This window comes from Sylvia atricapilla, chromosome 6 (assembly GCF_009819655.1).
Source record: "Sylvia atricapilla isolate bSylAtr1 chromosome 6, bSylAtr1.pri, whole genome shotgun sequence".
Taxonomy (NCBI): Eukaryota; Metazoa; Chordata; class Aves; order Passeriformes; family Sylviidae; genus Sylvia; species Sylvia atricapilla.
In genome coordinates, this window is record NC_089145.1 from 50,656,625 (window position 1) to 50,678,465 (window position 21,841).

At 40.0% G+C, this 21,841-nt stretch overlaps 2 protein-coding genes across 2 annotated transcripts in view; one reads left to right on the plus strand and one right to left on the minus strand.

Moving 5' to 3' along the window:
- Positions 1-12,557, minus strand: part of DGLUCY (D-glutamate cyclase) — a 48,409-nt gene extending 35,852 nt beyond the window's left edge. The window contains exon 1 of the mRNA XM_066321916.1: positions 12,387-12,557. Coding sequence (XP_066178013.1) covers positions 12,387-12,557 — 171 coding nt within the window. The remainder of the gene's footprint in view (positions 1-12,386) is intronic.
- A 562-nt stretch (positions 12,558-13,119) lies between these two features.
- The window catches only part of RPS6KA5 (ribosomal protein S6 kinase A5), a 70,432-nt gene continuing 61,710 nt past the window's right edge, over positions 13,120-21,841 (plus strand). The window contains exon 1 of the mRNA XM_066321913.1: positions 13,120-13,507. Within this exon, the coding sequence (XP_066178010.1) occupies positions 13,444-13,507 (64 nt within the window). The 5' untranslated portion in view covers positions 13,120-13,443. The remainder of the gene's footprint in view (positions 13,508-21,841) is intronic.

Below are 21,841 nucleotides of genomic sequence, written 5' to 3' on the forward strand. Positions count from 1 at the left end.
AGAAAGATGTGACAGAAAAGTTAGCATAAAGACAGAAAAATATATAAGCAATATACTTGCTTTTTATAAACATGGATATGAAACAAGCTAACAACCTTGATATAACTAGTACTGATGAACCAAACAGTTCAAAAATAAGATTTAGCTCTGGTTTTGTCTGCTTAGCAACCATTGATCCTATTTCCTGGTTTCTGTATACACGCCAGATAGGAAATTTGTAATAACACACCTTACACTTTAAACTGAAAGAGGGTAGGGCTAGGTTAGATATTGAAAAGCAATTCTGTCCTGAGAGGGTGGTGAAGCACTGACCCAGCTTGCCCATATCTGGAAGTGCTCAAGGCCAGTTTGGAAGGGGCTTTGAGAAACTTGGTCTAGTGGAAGGTGACACTGCCCATGGCAGAGGGATTGGAACTAGAAGATTTTCCAGGTCCTTTCCAACCAAAACCATTCTCTGATATTCCTATTTAGGAAGCACTTTTAAAGAGTAACCATTTTTGTCCTTGGACTTTTTTTCACATGACTTATTATATATCCTAAGTATGGGGAGTGTGCTAAGTTTCGGTTTGTTTTCAAATGAGAAAAGAATCTTGGCCTGTTTGATCATTAGTTTTTCATCTGGCTAAATTCTCCTCCTTCTCTGAAGTGGATTTTCAATTTACATTACATCATAGAGAGTGACTAGTTTCATGGTACAGTTAATATATACATAAAGTCCAACTAATTAAAAATATTATTAAAACAATGTTCTTCAAAAGATAGAATTAAAGCTACATGTAGTCCAGTATCCTGATTTTGATAGTGATCAATAATGCATTCCCTAAGGAAGAGCTCAAAAGCAGAGAAAGCATTCACAAAACCTAGCTGGTTTATCCTTCCAGCATTTCATGACCTCTGGTTCAGAAACTTTGGAACTAAGAGACATTTCTTTGTTTGTAAAGTTAATGTTAAAACTGATATCCAAGTGGACTTTATCCCATATAACTGCAGCTTGCAGCATTTCATATGGATTTCACCAGCTACCTCCTAAATTACTTTACTTGGAAAACTGTCAAGATGCAACTGCTAAGAATTTTGCATGGACTGCTTCATTAAGATTTCACTTTCAAAGCCAATATATATTTAAAAGTAATAAAACTGTCTTTGTGTTAAAATGCAATCTACAAACACAGGCATTCCTTTAATCCAAATTCTATAAATATATTTCCTCTTGAGACAAGCATCTTACATGAGTGTTCCAGCAATTTTCAGCAGTATCTCCTCCCAAAGAAGGGTCAGACTACACAGTATATGCAGTGACAAAAGACAAGACAAATTAAAAGCACTCAGCAGCTTGCATTAATGTGCCCTAAGTCTAACTGTACAATTAAAATAAAACATTCACATTTGAAAAACTCTGAAAAGCTGTGGGGTTTGTCTCCAAAAGATTAGTCAAATGTGTGGGATTTTGATTGTGGAGGAAAGGGAGTAATGAGTTTGGTTGAAACCTAGGCCTATTCAGGTAGCTTCTCTTTTAATATAATTAGTACAAAGACAAGTTCTTGGGACCGCCTGGAATTTTGAAGATGGAGTATATTTAGGAACAGCATTTCTGGACAGAAAAAAATAAACCTACAGAATGGATAACTGTTCAGATACTTGGAAATATAACCAAACAAAAATCATATAGAGCAAGGTGTATTTCATGATCTATTGCTGTATGGTAACTACCAGGAAGTATTTTTAATAATATGCAAAGGTAGAAGAACATTATGATTTGACTACAGGACCAAGATGTTTCTCATTACAGATTGAAAAGAGAGGATTTTAATCAGTTAGAAGGAGGACGAATAGGCATCAGTTACTAGAAACTGCTGTGATTTCCAGTCAGACTGATGGAGCAGTAGGAGACTGCTATTAAAAAAATAGTTACTACTACTAAAACATTTGAAGAGATGATGGTACCTAATGACTTTCAAACTCCATTCTCTACTGACAGATTTCCCTAATGGAAATTTCTTTTCTATTCTCATAATACTTGTCTTTATAAATTAACTGAGTTTGACACAGAAAGCTTGCTATACAAGGCTGATTTTAAAATCTATTAAGCACTTCAAACTGCAGATATATGAGATATACAATCATTGTGTCCGTAGGACAATTGTCAGAAGTAATGCAAGTTCACCAGAGCTTTAAAATATACTACTGGAAAGAAGTGAGATTTTCTTGCTAGACATCAAAGACACAGCTTACCAGAAGGCATATAAAAAATATGAAACCATATATAAAAATAAGCAAATCTGTGTCCTTTGCATCAAACAATAAACATGCTTACCCTCCCTTCCCCCTCCCCCAATTTAGTGGAAAGTTTAAAAAGCAAGCATTCTGAGTAGATACAACTTCAGTTTGGATAATATTACACAATATTTTCCACTCCTTTTGGAGGAGGAAAATATTGTGATCTGTACTTGGTTTCAAAATCTTGGCAAAGCAAAAAGTATTTATATGTATATAAATAATATATATGTATTCATTCCATGGGTGATCATATAAGGCAAACTGTCCCAAATTAAACAGTGATTTCAAGACTGAATAAATTTAACAGAACAAAAGTCCAAAATGTGTAACCTATACTTCAAAGAATAGAATGATCACTATGTGACTTTTCCATGGTTACTAAGTGTACAAAAGAAAATATATGAAATAAAGGTCATTAAGTGAGCACTGATTAGGATATAAACTAGGTATATTAAAAATAGCTAAGAATATTAACAGAAATGCATCTAACTTCAGTGACCTTGGGTTCATGAGCTCTGCAGAAGTAAAGAATCTCAAATGTCTTTCTTAAAAATAAACAGGAGTAGAGAAGATACCACACTTATAAGATGGACAACCAATTTCTGTCCTTTATAGTATTTATCAGCTTCAGTGAAAAAGTTAAAGTTTCCCCAGCTTACAGTTGTCTTCTAAGGGCTTTCATCATAGCACATTAATAAGAAATTTTGGGGGGCAGCTTTTTGTTTTGGGTCTGCATCTTGCTCAGCATGAAATCTGTGTCTTGTCCAGCTATAGCAAGGGCTCTTCAGTATTACTGCATTGTGATGTAATCTCTTATCTGCCCTGAATACTTGTTGGTAAAGCTGTAGGTTTTCAACTAGATATTGAAACTTTTGCTGCAAATAGCCTTGTTACCACCTATAAAATAACATTTAGAATGAATTCATTAGATCTTTTTGTAATGAATCAGAATACACACATGGCTTCTTTGAAATAGCTTATGAATATTGTGGGTAATCTGACAGCTAGAATATTTATTACAGGAATATGTTAATAGGTAGATGTAAGACAAGAAAATAATCAGGAAAGACAAGAGAAAAGTTTCTCCAAAGTAAATGCATGAGGATTAGCAATGAACATTCTAAAAATAAGGGATGGTATGATTATTAGTAAATGGATAGGCAGACTTTCCTTAAATGTTTTGGTTTTATGGTTATACTGGAAAAGGCTCTGGTTTAATAAGAGTATATGACTTCTATATTAGTCACATTTAAGAATCCCAACAGAAATAAAGTTTACAAAACCAAACAGAACAACCAAATCAATAAGGCCAAACCAGATTAAATTGCAGCCCAAAGCTTCAACTATCTAAGAGGATGCACTCTTAGATACAGAGGGGTAAAAGCAATAATAGGAAGAGATAAGTGATGATGCTAGAGATGCTGAACGTCACCTTCTGCTGTGACAACAACATCCTTAACTCTGTAATTGAAGGCAAATGGATGTCACTGCTACCGGAGCAGAGGCAGGGAGTGGGGGGAAGGCTGCTCTCCTGGGGTGTGTGGGTGGTGTGAAGGCATTTACTTCTGCAGACAAAGACAGGCACTGGAAAGATTAAGCAACTGTTGTCTTAGGGGAGACACGATTACTTTTCCATGGTATATCCAAAGTTAGGAAGGGGACATAAAAGGATACAGAAAACACGGGTATGGGCCTTGAGACACAAGATTAAATAAGGGATTAACACTTGCTGTTTGTCAAAGCAGTGAGACTGATGACTTCCTCAGAAATCCTCTCCATCTCCTCCTTATATATCCATCAAAGGATAGTGTTTAGGGACTGGAGTGGGTTCCTGTCCAAACTCAAATGATTTATAATTCAGTTGTTTTGGTACTTGTTATCCAAAAGTAATTATTTTATCTTATGCATAAACCAAACCAGTACCTCCACTAATCAGAGTTTTCTAAAGAAATATACTGTTGCACAGTGGAACTGTTTAATCAATTTGTTATCTAAAGAAGCAGGAAAATAATGGCAAGCATCTCACAACTCACTACTGCCAAAACCAAATTCTTGGGCGGGAAGATATTATAAGGCCACACCACATTATAGATACTGTTTCTGCACTGGTGTGAGAGACTGGAAGGACTGCTGGCTCAAAACCTTCCATGTGTGTGTGGAAGAGGCAGGTCAGGCCTTTCCCTGGTGAGGCATTGCCCTGCTTCATACATTCCCCTGAGCCTCTATCCCAGCTCTGCAGTGGCCACGAATCCCTGACACACCAGAGGCAACACTCCACACCTGCCCTTGGAGCTCCCAGCCCAGCTCCTGAGTGGCCAAATGACTGGAAGTCCCACTTACTTAAATACCCCAGGGAGGCCAAGGGGTATTTAAGGCCAAACATGAGATAAGCTCACCTTGACTTCCCTCCTCTTGGAATTTCTATTAGCTGAACGCTGCTGGAGCCCAGGAGTTGGTAGCTGTATTTGTTCTTTTCAGTATATCTTTTTTCCTCTTCCTTTTGATTCCTTCTAGTTAGAATTCTGCGTAACTTAAAATTGAATGGACTTTGAGTTTGCTAAGTTGAATGTGTGAAGTTAATGCTTTGAGAAGTGGTTTATGTTGACTGAATGCTGCTCTAAACCTTTTGCCAATGTTCTTTGTTTTTCTAGAGTTGCCAGTGAAGTCTTTTATGTTGATCTCTTGAGAATACCTTGTCAGTATTTTTCCCGTGAATCTAACTCAAACAACTGTATGTGAACAACTGTAAGCCCTGTTAAAAGTCTGATCAAGCAAGTGGTTTGGGGCCTTACAACTGGTTTTGGCTGGGGTAGAGTTAATTTTCTTCACAGTGGCTGGTATGGGGCTGTGTCTTGGATTTGGCGTAAAACAGTGATGACAATAGAGATGTTTTTTGTTATTGCTGAGCAGGGCTTGCACAGAGCTAAGGCCTTTTTTGCTCTCCCTACTGCCACACTGGCAAGGAAATTAGAAGTGCAGGGGAGTCTGGGGGGAGACACAGCCAGGAACAACTGACCCAAACTGACCAAAGGGATATTCCAGACCATGTCCAATACATAAAGTGGGTGAAAGAAGGAGGAAGGGGCGACACATTTGGAAAGAGAGATTTCATCTTCCTAAATCACTTACCTGTGATGTGGGGGTCTGTCTGCTCCTGGGGAGATGGCTGAACACCAGCCTGCCCATGGGAGGCAGTGAATTGATTCCTTATTTTGCTTTGCACATGTGTGTGGCTTCTGCTTTCTCTATTAAACTGTCTTTATCTCAGCTCATGAGTTTTCCAGCTTTTACCTTTCTACATCTTCCCCTGGTCCTGCCGGTGCAGCAGTGAGTGAGCAGGTGGTCGGGCTTGGCTGGGGTTAAAGCAAGACAGTTACTCAGAGAACAAGTGATTTAGTCAGTCATACACTAACTTCTCTGCATGTTACAAGTAATTCTAAGAATCTGTGGCATTTGCCTCGTCTGCCTTCCAATTTGAAGATGCATCTCACTAGAGCTGCAGGAAGGCAACACTGAGTTGAATGGGAAGCAAATAATTTACAACAGTGTCTGGAATAAAATCTGGTTGAATAGGAATGCTTTCTTTTAAAAATGGAGAGAGATGTGTTACTAGTATAAATGTTTATTAAACCTCAAAAATGCTTGGGGGTTGAAATATCTCAGAGTTAATGGAGTTATTTACAATGTCAATAATCTGCATTACTGTCATGTTCCCCATCAATACATTAAGAAGCAGTCACAACAGAAAAGTAAGCTTGAATGTAACATGTTGTAAGAAGGATGATGCCAAACCTCACTCTTAGCTAGGCTTAATAAATGACAGCCAAAGGAAAACTGCTTAATGGGGCACTTATTTGCATAGAAGTCTTAACATTTCAGAGAAAATGCAAATCCCAAGGTATTTACAAAAGGAGTGTAAAATGCCTTCTGACCAACTGGAGTTTGACATCCTCTTCAAAGACTGTCACAGCAAACACTTCACACTAAAAAAAAAAAAAGATGTATTAAAGCTGAGTGTTCCAACATTTAAATAATCTAGGTTTCCCCCAGAAGTCCTCTACTTAAGAAAAATGAAAGAAATGAGGCTGTGCATGGATTATTGAAAGCTCAAAGGACTCCAAGTGCCTGGTGCATAACCTCTACAGCAGATTATCTACAGCAAATATTTTACTGGATATTTTTAGGCGGTGAAGCTACTGCTTCATATTCTGGGTTTGCCTAAGAAATAGGGACAGATGTAACAAAATCACGGAGGAAATAAAAGGTAACAATCCTTCACACTCTTTTGTAACTAAATCATTATGGGTCATCAGAGACATTAGCACATGGTAAAGTCAAAGTAAACAAATGGAGGTCTATATTCAAGGACTGCATTGTTAAACCACAGACTGTCATGACAGTACACAGCTGTTTCTGGCCAGCATTGGAGACAGCAATGCTGAACTAGAAACACCCTAGTTTGCATCCTGTATCTAAATAAATCACTATGAAAATTTAAGAAAAATAGTAATGAAATTATAGAATTGCTTCAATACTAGTTACCTGTTAGCTCTAGTCCCAAGTCTCCCAATTTACAGTGCCCGCGTCAGTTATGCAGGTAAAGTTAAAAATCCCCATCTTGAATGTATTGAAAATTTGTAATTCACTATCATATTTTTTGCTATGATAGTGAGTTTTTGATTTTTCACAGTAGTATTTTATAACTGGGCCATGTTCATGGAAACATATTTATCTGCTGGTTTTCTAATACGTTTTAGTTTCTTTTTGTTCTTTAAAACGAAGGGTAATGTTTCATCAAGACATTTTCCTGGTCCTTTTAAAGGTGTTTTTAGTTGTAATGCTGCTTATACTAAATAAGCATTATAAGTTTTATATTATAAAATATTATAGTACTCTGTGTTAGAGGTACCTTCCAGTCACCTGATATAGTACTTGAAACAAAGGGAAGTTTTTGTACTTTTTCTGATGAGGTCTCATTCCTTTCAAACTCCAGGAGATACACCAAAGGAGTTTGAAACAGTTAATTTTATCCATTAAATATCTTAATTTATCCATTTGTTTCCAGATTTTCTCTTCTGTTATTTCAATTCATGGAGACATCTGACCTTCTTAAATTTAAAAGAATACATTCAAAATCAATGACCATACAGCTTTTCTCAAGATAAACAAAAAGGAATCTCTGTAATATCTTTTTTCTCTGTAGTATTTTAACAGATGCAATATCTTTAAATACATCATTAGAAAAAAACTTGTGGAAATGAATTTTTTTTTCATTTATGCTTTTCAAAAACTGTTCTTCCCCCTTCATTTTATGTGTCACTTCTTTTCACTCTCTTTCTGCAGGCTCTCTTTAAGAAGTACAATGCACAGCTTTAAGTTCTGCTATTTAAACACTTTTTTTTCTCATATTTATGCTTCCTTCTCTGGGGTAGGAAAACAGAACCGTAACTTCTGCAACTATCAGAATGTACTCAGAGTCTTCATGATGAGTTAAAAGTTTTAATTTCATCATCACTAGCTTTCAGATCACCTTGATTAATTTCTCCTTTCTACCATTAACAGAAAATTTTCAAAATAGGGAGATTTCACATGCAGGTCTTTTGAAAATGACTTTGAGTTTACTCAGTGATTATTACTGAGGTTTAATGACAACATTATGTAGAACAGTCCTCAGTGTTCCCTCCAACAAATCTGAAAAAAAATTCAAACTACTGTGAGGATTAGGATCCAAAAGTAAATTCTTTTTATTAAACAGAAATTCCATTTCTGCCTACCTTAAGCTTCAGCAGTTCAAAAAGCGAAATAAACCCCTATTTCTGTTTCAAAGGCCAGTGCTGCTTTCTTTCCCCTATGGAAAGAATTCATTCATTCATTTTCCTTTTCCTCATCAGAAACTGAGCAACATGACAATTATTTTTATTTTTTTTCCTCTTTTATAACCATGTAGACTTTTAGTAATTAAACTTTTGAAAGTGCTGCCTGTAATAACGATACAACTGCACAGTGACTGAAGAAAGAAATAAATTACTTTTCAGTGAAGAAATTAATACTAACTGAAACAGGACCCTAGAAATGTTCAGAAGTAACACTTAAATGCACTCTTTCAAGAAATGATCCACTTCCTGACAGAGCTGTACCACTTCCGCTAAGAGAATTATTAAGACTTGGATGCTTAGCATAACTTCTCCTTTCATGGTAAAAACATTAAGTGGTTTTGGAGAGATAAAACTGTTGCCCAGAGCAGTTTCATAAAAAATACTTTAAACAGCAAATATACCTACCCTGTCTACTTTTCTAACAGTTATCAAGCACAGAATGTTCAATCAAAGATTCAGATTAAATGAAAGATAAAAATCACAGAGAAGATATGCAAACTAAAACCTAGAACTAATATTATACTAAAAGCTCACATAAAAGCTGTTTCATGTCATGTTTGTCCTTCACAGTGAGTCCTTCCCTAAACTCATTTTGTGGTTTCCAAAATTTGATACTTTTTTTTTCCCCCCGTTGTGCAAATGTCCTCCATGGAGTGATTAAGGGGAACATTTTGTATCATTTGGCTTTCCGAAATTTGTCCTTTGAAAAGAACACCTATTACTGTAACAATTAAATTACCATAAGAAAGTACCAAACACCTTCACCTTTAGCTCCATAGAAACTACACTTTCCATGAGCAGCTCCCCTTCAGAAAGAAAGTAAATCAAATACCTCAAAATTGTGAGGCCCTAGCACTCTGGAAGTATGCAGCTTTAGCACTCATGTTCTTCTTCTTTTTCTCTCTCATTTCCTCTCAGAAGTCTGTACACTGAGCATTTCAATTTCACCTCAGCCCTCAAACCAGCTTGGCACACCACCTCTTTTAGAACCAAAAAGAAAATGTTGTGACACTTTTTCTTTAATGAAGTTCAATAATATCTTTTCATGTCAGAATTTCCCACAGTATTTTTTTCCTCCCGCTTTTCACAATTAGGAATGGCAAGTAAATACACATATTTTTGAACAGTTGTGTTGTGGGGTAGAGAAGGGACATCTATCTTTAGAACAGTGTTACTCCATATTCCCAAACTTGCAGCACATGCTCAGCCCAAACACTGAACTGTTGGCTGACTGACCTGTCAGGTTGCTCTTATCGTGCACATGAATATGAAAATGCAGCTCAAAAAACAAAAACCATTTATACTATGAGGCATGAGTGGCTCTGCACTGCCCCATAGCTTTTAATCATTTAAACATCAAATGTTTTCCCTTTAAATACCAGAGGGGTAATTTACTGTATGTACTATTTACTGTATGCACATCATACAAACAGTAGGTTTTTTCAGTGTTGCAGCACGTACAGAGATGTATTTAAATGCAAGTAACATTTTCAGTCAGTTAAACTGCACTTCTAAAAGCACAGTTTACATACCAAGGGTGGTTTTACTTCTCCAAACTAACAAGAAATCTCTTACAGACCAGTCTGTATTCCCTCTGGGTCTAAGGCCACACTCTTCCTGGACTTTCTCATGCTGCTTTGGCTGCAGGCTCGAGCCAAATTTCCTCTCTCATCTGACTCTGTGACAGTCTGTATCATGATTTAAACAGAACAAAGGCCCAATCTGAGTGCTGGCACCTGACTATCCATACTTCTGACTGCTGGCACGCTTCCAGGAATGGCTGGGTCCCTGATCAGTATTCTTCCAGGCAATGTCTTTGTACAAGCTGGAGGCTAGTATAGCTCAGTAATGGTATGCTGTCTCTACAAATCCAGGAGGCAGTTAAAAAAAAGGACAGTTTTGAAGGGGAAAGAATTTAGCTGTGCCATGCTATGTCATGCCACTTCCCTGACACTTACAGAATGAGTCTTAACCAGTTTTATTTTCTGGTACAGATGTAGCCTGTATATTTCCACCTATCTGTAATTCCAATCTACCCTTAAGGCTGACAGAACTCTGTCCTCTAACAGCCACCCACAAAGCTATGTGATACTCTGTGCAATGGAGGCAATGTAACCAGCCCACCATGCCTGGACCATTCTGCTGAAGGTAGATAGCTCTTGTATCAAGTACACAACCAAGCCTAACCCTCCACTGCTCCCAAAGTTCAGCTGGAAGGAAAACTGGAGCACAGTCTTGTACTAATGGACTACTGACAGGAGGTTTAGGATTTCAGTGCAAGTATAGCTCTTTTGTCTGTCAAAAGGTGGGATTCTTTCCAAGTATTCAGTAGGGCTGCTTTGCTGTTTCTGGATATGACACAAGAATCCCACGGCAAAAACATTTTTACACTGGAGAAACTGTTATGTAATTTTTTTTTTTTAAATGGAATGACCATGTTGCAAGTAAATCAGGGTATCCCTCAGTGATCATAAAGAACTTTCAGTTCATGCAGTAGTATTTGGCAAGGCCAGTCACATCTTAAACTGAAATGTACAGAGTAATCACTGTGTTTTATTCTATGCATAGTCAGCATGGATCGATATTCTTGGTTTTGTTCTAGGGTTATTGCCTCATTTTTTAAAGCTGTTTTACCTGAAATGTGAAAGGAGAAATTTTCAGCCTGAGGCAAATAAGCAGATATAGCCTGTCAAACTATGAACATCTGATACCAACACTATTAACAACTACTGGATTCAACGCCAGCACCCCTCACATTGAGTGCTGGTAAATGGAGTCAGATTTCAGCTTCTCTCCTCTGAGGCTGCCAGGGACAGTTAGTCCAAGTGTAGGCTAATAGACCCACTGGATGAAATACAGTACCAGTCTCTTTAAAATCTAGTATCTGGGACATGGAATAATCAGAAGTGGTTGCTATGTCTTGTAATAAAGAAGTAAATCTCACAGTCCCCATCAGATGTACAGAAGAGCCATTAGTTACAAATATGCAAAAACTTAACAATTTAATCACTTAAGTATTTCCATTTTCCTTTTTACAGCTTAATATTATACTGATACAGTATTTACTTTCTCTGGAATAGTGATGCTTTTAAAACAAGTGACAAAAGTTAAGGAATCAATTATTTTCCAGTTTGAAAACCTCTCCCATGTTCAGACTGTCTGTATTTATAGTCTTGATATAATACTGTTGGAAAAGCAGTAAGTGGATGGACATTTTTGGTGGAATTATGTGTCTACCATATGCTACAGGGAGATACCTCAACAGAACAGCTGCAGTGCTTGGTGGGAAACGCTTTCATAAGTTTTACCAAAAAAATTATGAAACCCTTAGGTAGTATTATTAATTTCTGGGATGACAACTGTAAAGGCACCTAAACCTGAGGTCTGGTATAAAAACAATTATGAACCAGAAACTCTCAACAAATTTAGATAGCCGAACTCAACCTCTCCACAGGAAACCGCAGAAATGTATACATGTACACGTATCTTTTACATATATGTGTACAAACACACATTTAATACTGGAATGTGAATAATGGATTGACATAAGACTTTTTTTCACTGATCTTTGATGTAACAATTAGACTGTGTGAAGACTGCTGCTGAAACATAGGACTGTGAATTAGCAGCTTGTGTGTAAGGATGGAAGCAGTGGCATTCAAGAGCAACAAGTCAAAAATTACTGTATATAAGAAACGGAGAGAAAAGTCATTTGCGTTATCTATCTCAAGGAAATGAGAACAGCTTTAGAAATACCAGATTGCCTCCAAAACGTAACAGACTGAGAGGCTCAACTGAGATGAAGAGATCCGATGTGTTTTGACCCGTATCTTCCTCACCAACGCAACCAAAGCCCTCTGTGAGGACAGCGTCTCCCTCGCTGCTGAAGGGCGCAGACGAACGCGCCCCAGGCACGCAAGGTGAACTGGGCACACGGATGTACCTACCCAGCAACTTCGCTCACTCCCACCTTACAAGAAGCACTTGCCAGGCACCTCCTGAGCTGCCATAACCCTCCAGGCCGTGCACCTTTCCAGCAATCACGAAGGCTGGCTGAACTTCAGTACATGCGGCCTCTTCGACCTCCCCAGAGGCGGCTCCGCTTGCTGCCCCCTTCCCGGCCGCGGCGATGGCGGCACCGCGGGCCCCGCCACCCGCGCCCCGTGTTGTGGGCCCCCAGAGGCCGGTGGCCCGGGCGCATGGCGCACGGCCGCGGGCGGCAGGCGGACATACCGATGTGCCGCAGCTCTCCGGCCCGGCCGCGCCGCCGCGGACACTCCGCCCGCACCGCCGTGCGGGGAGGCGGGGGCTCAGCGAGCGGGCGGCCGTGGCCCTGCGGGAATCCCCCGGTCCCGCTGCTCCCTGCCCCGCCGTATCCCTCCACGGGAACACCCCGCTTCCCATCCCGCTGCTGCATCCCTCACGCCAGGCTGGAGCCCAGCTCCCCCCGCTGCCGCCACTGCGAGTGGGCCAGCCCACGACTGCTCCCCCCTTCGAGTGCGGTGGAACAAGCCCGCAAGGCGAGGAACGGCGCCACGGCCGCTCCCTCAGGTGATTGCCAGCTCCAGCGGTCAATCAGCGCCTTCCCTCCCCTCCGGACAGCCCAGCACCCGCCCTCCCGCGGGGGTCGAGGGGCAGCGGGAGAGGCGGGCGGGAATGTTTACAAACAAGACCGGGGAGTAGAGGGGCCGGGGGGAAGGCGGGGGGCGGAGCCGGCGGTTGGCGCAGCCGCCCGGCCAATGGCGGCGCGCGGCGCTCGGCGGAAGGGCGGGGGCGGCGCGCGGGGAGCGTTCTCCGCCCGACGGCCGCCGGGGCTCGCGGCGCGCGCGGCCAATGAGCGCCCGGCCCGGGGAGGGAGGGGGCGCGAGCGCCTGAGTAGGAGCCGCTCCCCGCGGCGCCGCCGCCTCCCCCCGTGTGCAGCCTATCCCGGCCGCGCTCGGCCCCGCGCCGCTGTCCGCGGGGAGGGCGGCCGGAGCCCGGGGGAGGGAGGCGCAAGGACATGGGCTGGTTCTGAGCGCCGGGGGAGGGAAGCCGTCGTGCGTGTGCCTCCCTAGATTTTAATAACTGTTTGTTGTTGGGTGGTGTAGGTTTGGGATTTTTCTCCCCCCCCCGCCACCTCCCCGTTTTCCAACAAGGCGGAGGGGAGAGCGGCAGCCCCCAGCGCGCCTGCATGGCTCCTCTGCCCCGGAGCGCCCCTGGAGAATAGAAGCCGACTCGGGCCAGGTGACATCCCCGGCGCCGCGCTCACACTCGCGGGAGCGGCAGGGGCGGGGAGGCCGCCCGGGAGGACATGGAGGGAGCCTCGGGGGAAGCGGAGCTGCCGCTCCTCACGGTGAAGCACGAGCTGAGGAACGGTGAGCGGGGTCCGCGGGGGCGGGGGCCCGGGCTGCGGAATGCACTGAGCAGGGGCTCCCGGAGAGTTGGCTGGGACCTGCGCGGAAATCTCAGTGGCGTGGGGTAAAGGGGGGGCAGCCGGAAGATAAGGGCAGGAGCGTGTACCATGGGGGCGGGGAGGGGGCCTTCTCTAATTTCTGAATAAAGTAGTTCGCTTCGACTTCTGCTCCATGCCTGGCTCCCCTGTCCCACTTCCCGGTGGTATTTGACGCTTTTGAAGGAGATAAAGAGTAGCCAGGCTCTCTTATAACCACCCCCCCCTTTTTTTTTCTTTTTTTTTTTTTTTTTTTTTTTTTTTTTTTTTTTTAATTGTGTGTTTGAGCGACTTCTGTGGCTCTGTTGGGGGGGCCGGTTTGTTCCAGTCCTAAATGAAGCCGTTTTATGTGATAGCTTTTCTCTGACCTCGGTGAAATGCCGGAATTGTAGGGAGGGGAATGTGCGTACACGTAACCGCAGAGTTATCTGGCTTTTCAGTCTACGAATCTTCTTGTAGCTCGGTAGTTTCTTGACGACCCTCTGGAGTAGTAGTTCAACATGTGAAATACGTATGACCTTTAAAGATACAGAAATGCTCCGTTGTAGCTTTATTTCTTTTTAATAGCGATTCTCTGCTTCTCTGAAGTTTCCAGGCAACTTAGCACTGCAGTGAGTCGAAATTTTAATGTTAATTTAGAAGCGCGTGTAAAGCATAATCAGAATGTCTATTCTCTCTACTGATAATAATGAGGGTGCTGTTAACCCGGTGTCCTTCATGACTTTTCTGTCATCATCTTTTCCTCCATGATGAAGTGAGAGTAAGCATATGATGCCGTTTACTGCAAAAGTTTGAGGGAGCTGCTCGGCGGGTTAATGTAGTTGACATTCTCGAATGGGCCACTGTGAAAGGCAGGTGATGGTGCTGGGTCTCCTCGGTCACCTTCTGTCCCGCTGTCCCTCGGTGCTGGGGTCGGGGGAGCTGCCCCAGAGGAGCAGGGCTGTCACCACTGCTTGGCGGGGGAGGAGGAGGAGGGAAGAAGAAAAAGGCGGTCTCTTGATAGCTACAGAAACTGAAGGGACTATAGTTTCCTTCTTTCAAGATCAAGCAGAAGAGCTGCTGGAAAACATAGTTGTCTACATTTATTTATAATGCTGCATTTAAGTGTGGAAGAGGAAAAGGTAAGGGGAAAGGAAGTGGGGCACATTTATTCGATATGTTTACATAGCTATGTCTGGATTTCTTTTATAGGGGTTGATAACATGTATCCCTGAGGGATTGTTATTTAAAGATAGTTTGAGGAATAAACACATTTGTATAAACTAGACAAAGTATTATGTAGCATAATAAGTAACTCTGATTTTAATCCTGATCATATAACCGTATGAGGTACCAATTCTTACTTCTATTCTAAGAATTCTCAACCTCGTTTGTCTTTTTAAGCTTCTGTAATTCAGTTTAGTAGGAGTAAGTTGCTTCACCCCTCCTTGTTCTCTTCTCCATATTCAGTGTTTAGAAAACTCTGCTTTCTGAAAAATGCTTTCTAGCAATGACTTGTCTATTTCTGGAGCACCAGGGTGGAGGAGGGAGCTGCTCTGTCGTGTACTCCTGGGAGACTCCTACTCCTGAAGGTGTCAATAGTGTCATTGCTATGCAAGACGTATGAGATACTGTTTCAGAACTTGTCTATACAATGCAGAGAGATACAATAATTTGAGGAGAAAAGTTGCAGTCAGCTTCTGCTGATACAGAAATATATAAGGCTGTAGGATACTTTGGAAGTTCAGAGGTGTTTTTTTTACTGGGTCTGGTTGTGTGGATACTTAGCTTCTGGCTAGGGTCAACCCATCACATCTTTAAAACATGCAGCGTGATTATTTAATTTTGCTTCGTTTTGGGTAAGTGTGTGAGAAGACAGGCGAGAACTAGAATTTGGAGTTAGTGGATCTTTGTTTTTCCTAAATATGTTCTATATCATGAATATCCTTTATTGTGCAATTTGTTTAGATTCCAGTGTTCCCCTCATTATCTGTGTTCTTTCTTTGATGGTGCTAGCTCTGTGGCTGATTGAATCATTTAGAATTACATATTAAAAGTAGCTGTCAGTTGGCAGATGAAAAAGAGGTCAATCTCCAGAGTGCTTTGAAGGAATTTACTATTGTAGTAGAAATAGTGGCTTCTTTGAGAAGGGAGTATCTTATTTTCATATTGTGGAAGCTGTTACTTGAAACCCATGGTTACAAGCTCGGTAATTCAAATCAATCAGATAAACCCGCAGCAACGCTTTGCATTTGCAATTACTTGGTCTTAGGGTTGCAGTAAAAGTATTAAATGAGTTAGGGACCAGAATTTATTATGGTCAAGTGAGTGAGTGAAAATACTTTAGTATTTGAATTTAAGATGAAACGAGGATCTTAAAGAAGGAGACAGATGATTATTGTTAGCTCCAAGCAAGTGTGGAGGCATATGAAAATGCATTAAGGTAGAGCATATGCAGTGCTGTTGCTGCATAGACCAGCTGATTGTTAACCCTATCATACCATGGCTTGACTTCTTTTAAACTTTGACTTTGCAGTGGTGGCTTTGATATGTAGGGTCAGGTTTAATTTTAGCTTTATATCTCATAGTCTTTGAGCCATGAAATTCCTCTGTTGTATGACCAAAAAGTAATTGCTGGAAAAACATCACTTGATAGGCATGTAGATTGGGTCAGTGATAGGGAAGGAACACTGGAGTGCCTCTGTGTGATACCACGTGATGTGCTCTGTTACAAATACTGGGCACTGCTCTGTGTGTATTTATATGATGTTCTGCAGATAAGGCAAAACAGTGACTTTTAGGATACATGTCATTTAATAATGATATTCTCCTAATATATTTATCAAGGTTTTTTTTTCTTTTCCTAACCAAACCACTTTTGTTCTTAATTGAAGGCTCATAATTCAGCCACTTCAGAATAGTTACTGTCTTTCTTGTCGCACTTTGGGAAGGAAAATGAGTTTTTGGAGAAAGTGGAATCTGTTTTCAGGAAGTAGAAGCAAAAATGTGCCAAAGTTGAAATAGTAGGAAGTGTTGACTGTCTCTGATTCTCACTAAAGCTCTCCAGTGAAAATAGTAAGAAAATGACATTTTCTTTAGCGTTTTTTTTTCTGGAATCTTGTAAAGGGGAAGGTTTTATTCTTTGAAGGCTAACTTTCAGAATTAATGCAACTTCTAATCTTTTTGCAGACCTTAGAAAATACGTATTATTTACACTGGAAAAAGGTCGTTGTTGCATCTTAACGTTTATGTTGCTTGGTAATGCTTCGGAACTGAACAATGGCAAACATAAAGCCTATCAGAGGAAACATTTTACATGGTAGAGAAGGATATGGAAAGAGAAGAAAAGGCTTGTGATGTCAGAAGATAAGAAGGAAACAGAATAGTTAAGAGGGCGATTTCCTCCCCACCTCCTCTTGTTTCTGGAAAAAAGGATCAAAGGATCCTATACCTTAAGTGTGTATGAGTGACTGCCTAGGAGGTTGCCCATCTTGTGGCATTCATGTGAACTCTCTGCTTTGCCCGGGCAGAGGCAGGGATTACAAAAACTGGGATCTTGAAGGGAACTTGTCCCTTCTTGAAGGGAGCTTGGGACATTCCTTGAATGTATGGGCTGACCCTGGGCTCTATATACATTGTTTGTTTTGCTTTTAGCAAGTTCTGAAGAGGATACTGGATTTGTTTTAATGTTATCACAATCTTTGGGCTAAAGAACTTTCTTTAGTCTGCAATTTGCCAGACATGTGTGAGCAAAGGCGTGTATAGCCCAGAAGTTAATGTAGCAACGGCCTGCAGAACTCCAAAGGCAGAAGAATTTGGAATTTCCCCTTGAGTCAAACTCACAATTCAGTATGAAACTATAAAAGGGTTCAGAAAATCCATGTGGATTATCTAAAGCGTTTAATAGTGCAAATCCTTAGTTGTACCTTCTTGAATGTGAACTTAAATTAGAATGGATTTATTTGTAAACTGGAGGGTTCGTGTTACATTCTAGGGAATTGTGAAAATTCCAATGACTAAAAACCATGATGAATAATGCACTGAATAGTGAATTCAGCCTTCACCGTGGAGGTACACCTGGTACCTGTAGAGTATTTTATTTTTTCTATTTTTAAAAGGAAACTATGAGATTTAAAGGATACTTTTAAAATAAAATTTTCTGGAGGACAGGTTAGTTTTTATTTATTTACAATATACAGATATGATATGTTATATTATAACAATACATACTGAATAACACATGATAAAAATAATATTATATAATATGTCAATATTATTAGCAGTAAATTTGTATATTGTTTAGGGATCAGGAGATACTAATAGTTGGCTTTTTCAAAGCTTGGATTGCTTTTACTTCTACTTTTCTCTTTTGAGCACTAAAATATGCTTTCTTGGATTGTGGGAACTACAAAGAGTATTTTAAGTTTTTAAATCATCTTTAATACAATTTAAATCTCTGTATTTTACTCTTTTTGTAATCAGTATTTTTCTAAAAATACTTTGTAGTCTAGGACTTTATTGTTATTTATCTTCTGGTAGATTTGATTATGAAGAACGGTGGCTATTGATCTTTCCTGGGTTGTGTTTTGTGGCTTTTTACTTGATTTTGTTGAGTGGGATTTTTTTTGTTTGTTTTCTTCCCTCCAGGCTTTGGAGTCTAACAAACCTGGCTAAAATGATCTGTGCAAGAGTCTGGTATAACTGATCATTTTGCTGTCATTGTTTCAATGATGTTTTATAAGATGTCTACTATAAATGAGGACTAATAGTTGCAGTCTTGATTGTCAGCCTGTTTATTAGCTCTCATCCAATGTATTCTAAATGTGATGGTTTAAAAACTCAATTCCACAAAAAAATTAGGAGTCTTACATGCCACGTTAATACATTTTAGGATTTTATTCAGAAGGCAGTTCAAAGAACAATTGCTGGAATTCCTTAACCATATGACAAGGGCTGGCTATCTGAGGATGTGTTTTCCTAATATATTTTTAATGTAAATACTTTCCTCTCATTGCATAGTTTGATGTCTTATGGTAAACATGTTCTGTGTCTCCTCCCCGCCCCCCAGAATCCCAACAATGAGGTGCAAGTTCTGCTGAGATTTCTTTGCTTCTGGCTCAGTCTGTAGATAGGCAGGTGACCTGGTTTGTGCAACACTCACGTTACATGCAGTCAGTTTATTTGGGTTTGTGTTTTGTTTTGGGATCTATTGTAACTGTTTCCTCTTCTCATTTTTCTTGACATCTGTAAATATTTTATGCTGCCTTGAACAAATGGCTATAAAAGCTTTACCTGGGAGAGGATAATTCTTAAGTTTCCGGGTTAATGTGTGCATAAACAAATATGTTAATACCTTCCGTCAACATGTAAGTTATCAGTTGCTCTTTTTTTGTTGGGAAATTAATTTGTATTCTGCTACTTTTGATGCTGTGTCCAAGGTGCCTGTGACTGAATTTTTGTGTTTTCATTCATTACTAATGATGGAGAAAACTGAAGTTGATTCACGTCTTGTAATTAGATAATTTTTTTTTGAGAAGATATGTGCAATCTTTAAATATCTGATTGTTTCAACTCTGTTCAGCATTAGATTATCTATAGCGATTTTATTAATTAGCATCTTGTCTAATTAAATTTTGTAAGGGGTTTTTTTGGTGCTTTTTTTTTTTTTTTTTCAATTATGTGACATTTAGTGTTGCTACACAATAAGTTTCTAGCTGACCATGGAGGTGCCTCCGGGTTCAGTCTTGGTGACCTCATGGTGATTCATCTCACAGTAATGATAAACCTCAGAGCGAAGTCACCTCTGTATGAGAGAAAGGGCTGCTGCTGAATGCAGATGGATCTTAACATGGAGCATTTTCCAGTTCACACTACTGTGAGTTTGCCTCCTTAATCTCAGATATCTGGAGTTTTCTGTTTATTTCAGCTTCCCCTATGCAAGTAATATCTTTGGTGGAATGCTTTTCTGTTTTGTGTTTTCATGATGGTAATGACAGTTTCTTATTGTGTTTTCCAGAGCATTTTATGGTTTTGAATTTCCACATACTCTAGTCCATGCAGTATACATGCATGTTGCTCTACATACATTTATACATACTATATTAGCTAGCACTTCAGAGGTCTTTGTTATCTTTGGCTGTGTAAAGTTTGGCTTCCAAGCCTTCTAGAAATGGGGTCAGCAGCTTTGTGAGAGCTTGAATTTTTTCCAATTGTTTTTCAGGTTTTTAAATTTTTTTCTCAGCTCAGGTCGTCTTACCCTTAAACATCTAATATTCTAGAGAATCAGCAGTTTCCAGCCTAGTTCCCTTAACTGATGCCCTGGAGTTCAGAGCAACATGAGTTGCATTTTTTTTTCTTTCACATGAGTTCAGAACTTTGTGTGTGTTTTGTTTTTGCTCTACATTCTTTCTTTTGCCTACAAAAAATATTCTTAAGATGTTCTGGTTTTTAAATTCCATTTTAAGCATATAAGATAGTACCTTGAGCTGAATAAATGCTCTTGTTCTTGTTTAGTGACCTGACACTTAGTAGGTGGCAGTGGTCTCTCAGATTTCAAGGACTTTAGGATAATTTTACTTCTTTTAGAAATAGTTCTAAGTTGCTGTAACCACTAACAAAGTATAACTTAATATAGCAGATAAACAGGATAACATATACATTTTCTTCAGGGTTTAACAAATAGTAGTTGCTTAGTTTCTATTGCATAGTGTTGGGTTTTTTTTTTCCCCTCGAAAGGAGTGTGCACCCTCTCTCCACTCTGAGTAAGGCATAAATGTGTAAGTTTTAAAGCAACATCTGTTCTTTGCTGTGACTGAAGTAAATCTGTTAGATGAGTGGGGATGGTCCATGGGCATGGTTAAGATCAACTTGATACTGATACTAGATGTTGTAACTTAATATTTGGAATATTGCAGAATGTCTTCTGATTAATTTTCCTTGTTTTCTTTGTTCTTAAAACTGCCAGAAATTCATTGTTCTGCTCAATAAAACTGCAAAATTTGTCTTGTGTTGCAGAGAATAGCAGAGACAAGTTTCAGCTTTCAGGCAGAGCTTGATCTAGTTCAGTAGAGGAAGCTCTAGCTTTGTCTGCTTCAAGACCTGTATTCAGTAGAGTCCAGAAACAGAGGACAATACACATTTTAACTTGAAAACTAACTCTGTTGAAATATTATTTCTCAAGATCATAGAAGTGCAATTAAAAGCTTATAGAATCATTGCTCAGTACCAGCTTGCACAGTTCTTAGTTCAGTCTTGGCCATCTCAAAGTTCAGGTTTAGTGCAGATGACAGTCATGTCTCTTACATCATCTTGCATCAAGAAGAAATGTTATTCTGAATAAACAAGCTGCCCTGTTTCCAGGGGACTGAGAATGACAGCACTGGTCTTTGTGCACTGGTGTCCCTGCATAGAGAGGGAGGCTTGTCTTTGCAATGGTAGTATTTCTGGATATTTCCTTTCTTTTACCTTCAGAGGTGATGATTGTGACTAATAGCTCTGTTTCCTCTTTGTTTTTATGAATACTGTGATGTCTTGGCCTTTTCATTCATTATTTGTTTCTGAGATAGCAGCAAGTTACCTCTTGCTGTTGCCCTCAGCTGCATACTTTCTTTAACCATGGAGGTGCAATCCTAATTGGGGTGGACTACAAGAGAACATGAGTAAATGCAGGATTCTTCTAATTATGCCTAAATGCAGTGAGCTAATCTACAAGGGGATTTGTTAGCTTTAGGGTGGTTTTTTTTTTTTCATTATGTACAGCCATCCCTTTTAGTGTCATGTGTCGCTTCATATTATTTGTGGAGAAACTCTCATCTTGTTGGCTTGGGCACTACTTCTCTTCCTATCCAAACTTTGTTCCATTCCTTGGTGCACTTCTTCAGCTGATGTATCCAGACACTTGAAGAAAAAAGTGCACGGAGAAGTAAATTTTCTGTTTCTGAAACTGCTTTCTGTGCATCAGTGTACATCCCATTGCAGTCTTTACAGATAGACCATGCAGTTTGTACAGGCAATTGTTGGGTTGGGTTCTGATACCATTTCCAGCACAGTGATGTCTGTGAGATGTGAGAAGCCTTTCACTGTTCTGTCAGTCATAGTAGTAGTAGTGGTCTTATTGCAGTCTTTTAAAGTGTTTCAGTCTTGAAACAGTTTCATAACTGCAGAGAGCATCCCTGGTGAAAGGTCCTCCAAAAATGGTTGTTCAGGTTCCTGGGAGTGAGTGGTGGGTAGAATAATTGATCTTTTGAGATTTGCTTCTGAAAGCAAGTTGAAGGGGATGTTG